The 10374-nt window shown below is 50.5% G+C and overlaps 1 protein-coding gene across 1 annotated transcript; it reads left to right on the top strand.

Annotated features, from left to right (window-relative positions):
- Positions 1-211: 211 nt before the first annotated feature.
- Positions 212-451, top strand: TMEM238L (transmembrane protein 238 like; the record flags this gene model as incomplete). Its single annotated transcript, XM_081319019.1, has 1 exon — positions 212-451. The coding sequence occupies one exon, from the start codon at positions 212-214 to the stop codon at positions 449-451; it is 240 nt and encodes a 79-aa protein (XP_081175145.1).
- Between the last annotated feature and the right edge of the window lie 9923 nt (positions 452-10374).

Here is a 10374-nt window from a genome sequence, read left to right as displayed (position 1 = left end):
GTCCTGTCAGCAAATATGTGTCAACTTCAGCCTGATGACAGAACAGGAAGGAGTTAAAAGCCTTGCCTGGCAAATCTGCCTATTATTCTGGGAGGTGCGTTAGGACAGGTATATTTCCTTCTGGCCTTAAGGCAGCTTGGATATATTTGATAAGTGGTGTGGAAGATGCAAGCAGTGCTCTGGATTTCTCTTGCCTGAGGCTATGCTTACCATGACCCTCTCTCTCCGCAGGACTCGATGCTTTCTGATATTCCTTGCAGCTGTCCTGTGTGATGTGGCTGGACTGGTCCTCCTCGTCCTTGGGGTCTGTCGCTTTCTGAGCTCCTGGGATTTCTTTGTCTATACTGGAGCTCTGCTCTTGGCTTTCAGCCTGTTATTCTGGATTTTTGGTTATACATTCAACATTGAGGTCCCTTTCAGGGAACTAGGGATTCGATCCGTTGATAACTAAAGGATTATGCAGAAGCAAACATCTCCATCCAGCTAGAAAACAGCTTCAGTTGCCTTGATGAGCCAACTGGAAGTTTTTTCTGGATGGCAGAAGAGAACTTTGCCCCTGTGACATCTCCCCACCCCAAGGTGCATACCAACCCTAAGGGTTTAACTAAGAAACTCATCAGCATCTAGCAAGATTTCTGCCCTGAATACAGCCTGTTGAACTGAAGGACTGAGACCATCTTGTACTGCATAAAAATGTTCCTCCGCTGGGAGCATGGCTGAGTTCACACATCACACCAAGCCAACAATATGGTATGTTTTCATTCTGGGTTAAAACACTGTATGAATCCAATAGATTTGTATTTGTAAACAAATCTATTAATCATGTGCTCTCCAGTGTTTTAATTTTTTGCATCAGCTCCCTTCATGGTATCCAGTATCTGCATTTAGGTTTTCAAATGCTGGCTTAATACTCAGATCGTTTGTGTATATAGTTGCTTGTTACAGCGCAGACCTGAATTGGGAGACAGATGCAGAATAGTAGAACTAGAGACAGAGTCCAAGATAGATTTTCCAGACTTTAATTTGATATGGAATAGAGAAAAAACAACAATACAGATGGAGATATAGGCATATATTATCCAGTCTTCGGTTTGATATGTCTGCCAGATATACTGTATTTTCTAAAGCCTCCATGCTGTCTTAAAGAAAAGGACAAAAAAGAAATATTTCTTGTGATAGATCTGCAATCTCCAATTCAGCAGCTTAATAGAAGCTTAATAACATCCTCTGAGTTTTTGAGTTGAACTAACTTTAAAGCTTATTTGATTCATGAAATAACTCTCCAAGCTTCCATGGGACATGCAGCCTTATTTGTGACAGTTGTGCCTTTTGTTAAGATTTTCATACTAGCAATATTAATGTGATTAAAAATATTTTTTTTATTTTAATTCCATTTATATCCCGCCCTTCTCCGAAGACTCAGGGTGGCTTACAAGCTTATATAATATATATATATAATATATGCCTGGATAACATAGTTAAACTTCATAAAAAAGGGTAAGTTATAGTATCTATTTTTTGCTATACAAATGAACCTCTTGTGCAAAAGAAGCTGTCAATTAAATACATAGTAGTAATAGAAACTGGAAGATTTCTCTCCAGAAAACAAGCAACTTGATATACTATTGATATATAAGCAACTAGAAGCATCCTATTATGTCATGCCACTAGCCCAACCGCCTGAAGCTAATGGGAATTTAAGTCTAAAACTTCATGAAGATATCAAGTTATCAAGATATCAAATTTTGGATGTGAAGAAAATCCTTATATCTATTACTAAGACCATTGGAAATAATGGGGAAACCTGGTGTATGGTTTAGAGGTTAATCTCAATTCTAAGACATAGTCATATCTTAATAACTGTTTCTGAATTATCTTTTATGGTTGCCCCTACATTACAGTAAGTTAATTATAAGTGACTACAAACTGAAGGATAATAGTCAGATTTATTTTCTCACCTGAGTTGTATGTCAGATAGACAAACCAAAGCTGGTACTGGACTCTTAATCATCATCATTAGTCAGTCTTCTAAGTGCCTACTCCTGTGTAAACTAGATTATTTTGTTCAGGAAATGCAATTTCAACAAATAGGTTTATACTTCAAGTTAGCCAGCAGGACCCACAGCTAATAAATTCTCTATCTTGTTTGAACTAAAGGTCAGTCAACCTCTCCACTATTGTGCAATTAATAATGAATGATAGCCATCAAAATATTAACATTTGAAATGACTGACTTGCTGAGATATTTTTAGGACAATTCGTTTAAAGACCATTGTATTGTTTTCATGAACCTGAAGCTACAATTTTATGCACCCTCAACTGTGATAAACCCTACAGTGTAGAGGGGCTCAGCTCAGTGCCTATTGGATTACCTACAATGGGACTTGAATGAGGGGAGAACAACACTTCTGACCCTGGTAGATCTCACAGTGACCTTTGACACCACCAATTATGGTGTCTTTCTGGGTTGCCTGTGTGGTTTAGTGATCAAATGAGCTGTTCCAGTCAAGTGATGGCAGGACAAGAGTAATTGAGATTTTGGCTGCTTCAATACAGAGGTACCCCAAGACTCAACTTCCTCCCACATCTTGTTTAATGTATGGGAAAAGTCATTTATCAGCATAGTCTATCAATAGGCTGATAACAACCAATTGTAATCTTTACCCTAGGCTGTCAGTCTCTCTGGAAATAGTGTGGAACTTGATGATTTGAAACAGATCAAGCTGAATCCCTGAAAGAAGTACCATATTTTCTGGCATATAAGATGACTGGGCGTATAAGACGACCCACGACTTTTGAGAAGATTTTCATGGGTTAAAAATCGTCTTATACGCCGGAAACCCTATACCATTTCAGATAAATGACTGTCCAGTCTCATTCACCACTTCTGGAGGCAGGTTGTTCCACTGGTTAATTGTCCTCACTGTCAGGAAGTTTCTCCTTAGTTCCAGGTTGCTTCTCTCTTTGGTTAGTTTCCATCCATTGCTTCTTGTCCAGCCTTGTGGTGCTTTGGAGAATAGCTTGACTCTCTCTTCTTTGGGGCAGCACCTGAGATATTGGAACACGGCTATGTGGACTTCAACTTCCAGAATTCCTGGCTGGCTCAGGAATTCTGGGAGTTGAAGTCCACGATCCATAAAAGAACCAAGGTTGCCTACCCCTTGACTAGACATACCCAATTCCAGCAACTGTTCTTTGTATGTTTTATCCTCCAGCTAAATCCGGCTGCAACACAAGCCCGATTCAGCCCCGTCTGATGCAAAAGGTGCAAAGCCGCCCTTTTGAAGCCCAAAGGGGCTTTTCCTTCCACCTGTTCTGAACCAGCCAACTACCGGCCTTGTAATAAGGCAAACCCCTGTTCAAGCAGTAGAGACTGGAGAGCGTCTGAGGCTGCAAAGCGTCTGCCAAGTTTAATTCACAAGCAAAACAACAGAACAAGAAACACAGGAACTTGAATCCTCAAGCGGAAGGGTTGCTTTCAGCAACCAGCCCTTCCCCAAACACTCCTTTTATTTAGAGTTCAGGGCGTGGCCTCCCTCTGCCTCCTCCCGAGGAGACCCGCAGCCTTTTTCTGCTTAGTCCTGCTCGACTGCCTCCTGCGTCAGGCGTCCTTGAACAGGGCCAGCTGTGGGTCATCATCCTCCGCACTATCGGGCTCACGCAGCTGAGAAGAGGGCCCCGGCTGGGAGCTCTGCCAAGCCTCCAAGCCATCATCAGCCGGTTCATCTCCCTCCTCCCCCTCATCTGAGTCATCCGATACATCAGAGCCGGCTGCCGGACCCACAGGCTGGCCCTGAGTCACAACACTATCCCGCACCGCAGGGCCCTTCCCCCGGGGCTGCCGATCCGGATGCGGTCGGGATGGGAATTGTTCGTGAAACGCAGTCACCAACGCAGGGGCATGAACGGCGGTCGCGTCTTCCCATGTGAAGTCCTCCGGCCCGTACCCTTTCCACTCGATCAGGTACTGGAAGCGACCTTTCAGCCAGCGGGAGTCCCTGATGCTGGCGACCTCGTACTCGGGGGTGCTGCCTCCATCACGAGGTCCTGATGGGGGAGGTTCCGCTTGGCGAAGTGGACAAGCCGGTTGTTCGGGGACCAACAAGGACCGATGGAAGACGGGATGCACGCGCAGGGAACGTGGCAGAGTTAAACGATAGGCGACCGGATTGATGACGGCCTCGACTGGGAACGGTCCAAGGTAACGGTGGTCCAGCTTCCTCGCCGGCCGAGTGGATGGTAGGTTCCTGGTGGACAGCCAGACCCGATCCCCCACCGATAGTGGAGGCGTATCCCTTCTCGACCGATCGGCGAACCTCTTGTAGTCGGCCTTGGCCTTCTCCAGCTGCCGTCGCACCAACCGATGGATCGCCTGTAACTCCGCCATGAATTCGTTCGCTGCCGGCTCCGGTGAGTCCACGGGAGAAAGGGGGAAAAACCGGGGGTGATAACCCACGTTGGCCAAGAACGGTGTCATCTGCGTGGAGGTCTGCTGCGAGTTGTTAAAGGCAAACTCGGCTATGGCCAAATAGTCCACCCAATTGTCCTGCTGCAGGTTAACGTAGCAGCGCAGATACTGCTCTAAGATGCCGATGACCTTCTCGGTACCCCCGTCGGTCTGAGGATGATGCGCGGACGAGAGGCAAACCTTAATGTCCAATGCCCGCATCAACTCCTGCCAGAAGCGGGCTGTAAACTGGGCCCCCCTATCGGAGACGACTCTATCGGGAAGGCCGTGCAGCCGGAACACCTGTTGGATGAACATGCGACTAGTGGCGTGAGCTGACGGTAAGCCGCGACAGGGGATGAAGTGCGCCATCTTGGTCAACATGTCCACCACCACAAACACTGTCGTGAAGCCGGAGGATGGGGGTAGATCCGTCAGAAAGTCCATGGACACAGCCCCCCAGGGTCTCTTGGGTGTTGGCAAAGGCTGCAGTAAACCAGGCGGGGCCCCTGTCGCTGACTTGGCCTGCCTGCATGGGATGCAGGAGGTGACATAAGACTGGACATCGTGTCGGACTCGGGGCCACCAGAAGGTACGGGAAACCAGGTTCAGAGTCTTGAACAGGCCAAAATGCCCCGCAGCCGGGTTATCATGACACTGGCTGAGGACGAGTCCCCTGAGTGGCCCTCCTGGAACATAGAGCCGGTCACGATAATACAGGAGTCCATCCGTGACCGACCAAGGCGAATCTGGCCCCACCTCTTCCTTCCGCTGAGCCACCCACGCCTCCTGCTGCTGCGCCTCCCGGATCCGAGCCCGTATATCCACCGGCTCCCGCACCGCAGCAAAAGACTCGACGGGGATCACTGTCCTGGGCGGAAGCTTGTCTTCCACTCGGGTGTACTCGGGCTTCCTGGACAGAGCATCCGCTCTCTGGTTGTGCCCGCTTGGTATGTACCGCACCCGGAAGTCAAACCTCGCAAAGAAGAGGGACCACCGGATCTGGCGTTGGTTCAAATTCCGAGCGGTCTGCAGGCTTTCCAGATTCTTGTGGTCCGTCCGGACCTCGATTTGATGCCACGCCCCCTCCAGATGATGCCTCCAAGCCTCGAACGCCGCCTTGATGGCCAGCAGCTCCTTCTCCCAGATGGTATAGTTGCGCTCCGAGGGATTCAATTTCCGAGAGTGATACGCGCAAGGGAAAAGGGTACCGTTGGGCATCGCTGCCTGGAGTAACACGGCCCCAATGGCAATGTCGGAGGCGTCCGCCTCCACGACAAACGGCCGTTGCGAGTCAGGATGCTTCAAGATGGGCTCCTTCATGAAGGCGTCCTTCAAAGCTTGGAACGCCTGTTGTTCGGGGGCGTTCCACTGGAACCGAGTCTTCTTCTGCAGGAGCCGGGTGAGGGGGGCTGTCAAGGCAGCAAAGCCAGGGATGAATGTTCGATAGTAGTTGGCAAATCCAAGAAGTCGCTGAACATCCTTCACGCGACGCGGGGGTTGCCAACTCTGCAACGAATCAACTTTACTCGGTTCCATGGCGATGCCCTCAGGAGAAATGCGGTGACCCAGGAAATCGATGGTCACCTGGTAGAACTGGCACTTCTCCAACTTGGCAAACAGCCGATGTTTCCGGAGGCGCTGCAGGACCTGACGGAGATGCTGATGATGCGCTTTCATGCGACGGGGAGTAAATCAGGATGTCGTCCAGGTAAATCATGACAAACTGGTCCAACAGATCTCGAAAGATGTCGTTCATAAAATGCTGAAACACAGCGGGGGCGTTGGTCAGGCCAAACGGCATCACCGTGTACTCGAAATGTCCATAGCGAGTACCAAACGCCGTCTTCCACTCATCACCCGGCCGAACCCTGACGAGGTTGTAAGCTCCACGCAGGTTCCAGTTTCGTGAAGATCTTAGCCTCCCGGAGTCGGTCCAAGAGCTCGGGGATGAGGGGCAGCGGGTAGCGGTTACGCACCGTGATGGCGTTGAGTTTCCGGTAGTCACAGCAAAGCCGTAACTCGCCCGACTTCTTTTTGACGAAGAGCACGGGTGCAGACACTGGCGAGGACGAGGGCCGGATGAAACCACGAGCCAAATTCTTTGTCAGGAAGTCCCGCAATGCAGCCAACTCGGGCTCCGACATGGAGTACAAACGCCCCACTGGGAGAGGCGCATCAGGGACTAGATCAATGGAACAGTCATAGGGCCTGTGCGGGGGTAATTGGTCCGCCTCTGTCTCGCTGAACACATCAGCAAAGTCGGACAGTTCGGGAGGCAAGGAAACCCCTGAGGAACCCTCCACCTGGCCGGCACAGATATGGCGGGTGTGGTCCACGCACTGCAAACTTGGGAAGGTGACCAAGTTCTGAGACCAATAAATCTGTGGATCATGCGCCCGGAGCCACGCCAGTCCCAAGACCACGGGGAAGTGCAGATCCGAAGTGATGTAGAACTGGATGGCCTCCACATGGGAACTGATGGCCATACACACTGGTTGCGTGGCGGCCGTAATAGGCCCGGACAGGAGCACTCGACCATCAATAGTCTCCACTAGCATGGGCGGATCCACCGGACACTGGGGAACAGCCCATTTGGCCACGAAGGCCGAGTCCATAAAGTTAGTGGTAGCCCCAGAGTCAATTAAGGCATGGACCGGAATCCCCTCTGGCTTGCCAGGAAAGATCAGACGTGCCTCCAAAATCAAATGCCGTGGAGGTTCACAGGCACCGTCGGAATGGCGTCGCTCGGCGTGGTCGTGGTGGGTCGCCCGATCTATCACACCGTCTAGATCGGGCTCGGGCCGTTTCCCGACAGCAAAGCAGGGGACTTTCTCGGGGCCGGCTTGGTCACTGATGCCCGCTGACGCTTCTTTGGGCAAGAAGCAGCCAAATGTCCAGGGTCCCCACAGTAAAAACACAACCCCCCCGATCGTCGTCTGTCCATTTCCGTCACCGATAGACGGGACCTGGCGGCACCCAGCTCCATTGGCTCCTCCCTCTGGACTGGGGGCACACGCTCAACAGGAGCGGCAGGGGTCTGTGGGGTGGCACGGCGACTCTTTCGCTGCTGCAGCCGGGCATCGATCCGCAGACAAAGATGGATCAGCCCATTCAGGTCTGAGGGAATGTCCACGCGGGCCAGCTCATCCAACATCTCCTCTGACAAGCCATCCTGGAAGGCATCCACGAGCGCAGCCTCATTCCAGGCGGAATCCTGGCTAAGCAGCCGGAAATCGCTGATATAGGCCTGTAGGGGGCGCTGACCCTGCCTCAAAGCTTTCAGGCGTCGGGTGGCAGTCTGCGCCTTAATCGGGTCCTCGTACATGAGGCGCATATGGTCACAAAACCCCCCAAAGTTATCCAACAAAGGGCTAGGCTGTGCCAGCAGAGGCGTGCCCCAACGAGCTGCATCCCCCGACAGAAGGCTCAACACGAATCCCACCTTATCCCGGTCAGTGGGGAAATCAGCTGCTCTCATGCTGATAAAAAGCTGGCATTGTCCCAGGAAGGCAGGAAACAGTTCTGGATTGCCAGCAAATTTATCCGGCATAGCTATCTGACATTTCCTCCTGGGTGGGGGTGCAGCATGTACCTGAGCTTGCAGTTGAGCCACCTGAGCTGCCAGCAAAGTGAGTTGCTGGGTGAGCTGAGCATTCTCGGCAAGAAGCTGCTCCATCGTAGTAGTAAGGGGTGGGAGGCTGAAAGCAAACTGTTCTGAACCAGCCAACTACCGGCCTTGTAATAAGGCAAACCCCTGTTCAAGCAGTAGAGACTGGAGAGCGTCTGAGGCTGCAAAGCATCTGCCAAGTTTAATTCACAAGCAAAACAACAGAACAAGAAACACAGGAACTTGAATCCTCAAGCGGAAGGGTTGCTTTCAGCAACCAGCCCTTCCCCAAACACTCCTTTTATTTAGAGTTCAGGGCGTGGCCTCCCTCTGCCTCCTCCCGAGGAGACCCGCAGCCTTTTTCTGCTTAGTCCTGCTCGACTGCCTCCTGCGTCGGGCGTCCTTGAACAGGGCCAGCTGTGGGTCATCATCCTCCGCACTATCGGGCTCACGCAGCTGAGAAGAGGGCCCCGGCTGGGAGCTCTGCCAAGCCTCCAAGCCATCATCAGCCGGTTCGTCTCCCTCCTCCCCCTCATCTGAGTCATCCGATACATCAGAGCCGGCTGCCGGACCCACAGGCTGGCCCTGAGTCACAACACCACCCACCCTTTGGAATACACGCAAGAGCTGCGTTCACATGACACGCTCTTCCAGGCCAGACTCTGCAAATGGCATGCCAGAAGCCGCAACCACCGCGGGAACTCCGAGTCCCTGCCTTTCGGCAGCCTGCACGGCTGAGCGCAATCCGGCTTTGAGAGTGCATTTGCAGACGGAGCAGCTGCTGTGTCTGGAGCCAAGCCCCGCCCGGGACGCAGTCGGCCAGGCAGGCCCGGAAGACGCACTGGAGAGCCGGGCTTGGGGCGGCCATGCCGAGGCTGGCTGGCGAGGGCTGCTGTGTGGTCTGAGGGCGAGAGGGGCGCCAGGCCACCAAGTACCGCTGTCCGGGCTGCCGGGGGAGATAGTGGGTAGCAGGGCATGCTCTGCTTATGCTCAGATGCCGCTTGGGCAAGGGGGAGGAGCTTCCTGCCACTCCCAGGGTCTGACATTTGCAAGGGGGAGGGGAAGGGGCTTAGAGGCTCTTGGGGGTGGGAAGGGAGGCTCACGTTGGAGGGGGGACTGGACTAAAGAGGCTTGAAGTTGCTTTGCAAGAACGAGGGTGCTCGATTGATTTATGTACCCGTATTTTCCGGCGTATAAGACGACTGGGCGTATAAGACGACCCCCGACTTTTGAAAAGATTTTCATGGGTTAAAAAGTCGTCTTATATGCCGGAAAATATGGTAGAGATTTGTTCAGAAAACACTTAGCTCCGCAAAAGTTCCATCTTTGGCTTTAAATGGGATTTTTGTATTCCTCCAGAGAACATTTTCCTAGCTTTGGCTGGTACGTCAGACGTGACTTTTCCTGAAGGTATATCTTTGACTGCAGTCACTCATGCTCTCATTCTCTCGTGTTTGGAGAATTGCAGTCTACTGTACTTGGAGCTGCTTCTAAAGATTATTCAAATACTGTAAAAGGTACACATCGTAGTTGCCTAGATGCTGACAAACAAAAGCCTATTCAGCAGAATAGCAGTTCTCCTTTGATCACTGTCCTGCTAACTTATATGTTTCTGAATACAATTGTAAGGGTTGGTTTTACCCAGGGCTTTTTTTCTCATAGAATGCTCAGAACGGAGTTCCGGCACCTTTTCTGGATGGAACCTTGTAGGGTAGGCAAGGCAGGTTGTATGACATGTGTGAGTTCCGGCACCTTTTTCTTTTACAAAAAAAGCACTGGCTTTACCTATAAAGTATTTCATGCATTGGTCCTGGCTACCTTTGGGATTATGTGCTCCAGGAAGAATCTGCCCATCCTACATGCTAAGTTGTGAAGGTTTTCGCATGGCTCTGCCTCCATAAAGATAAAGAGGTGGGAACCAGGAAAATTACCTCCTTTGGTAATGGTGGTTGCCCTATATCTGTAGAGCAGCTTGCCCACAAGGTTGGGTGTCCGTCCCCTTGTTAACATTCAAAAGGGAAGTGAAAACAATCTCCTTTCCTCAGGCTTTCAGAGCTTGATTTATTGCGGATATTGTTGATGTGCATTAGCAGCTGGATTTATCTATTTTTACCCTTTTCATAATTTTAAGGTTTTATTATTGTTTTAAATTTTTAAACAGGATTGTAAAAGAAAAAAAAATATTATTATTGTTTTAAGCTTGTAAGCCATCCAGAAAGTTTAAATGGAGTACCTGATTGACATGTAAGTCAATCAGTCTGCATCTCTGGGATTTTGACAATTGGCACAGAAGCTACACAGGCCACTTTAGATAATA

The sequence above is a fragment of the Vipera berus genome (genome assembly GCF_964194415.1).
Source record: "Vipera berus genome assembly, chromosome: 2".
Classification (NCBI taxonomy): Eukaryota; Metazoa; Chordata; class Lepidosauria; order Squamata; family Viperidae; genus Vipera; species Vipera berus.
This window is presented reverse-complemented; position numbering and strand designations above follow the sequence as displayed.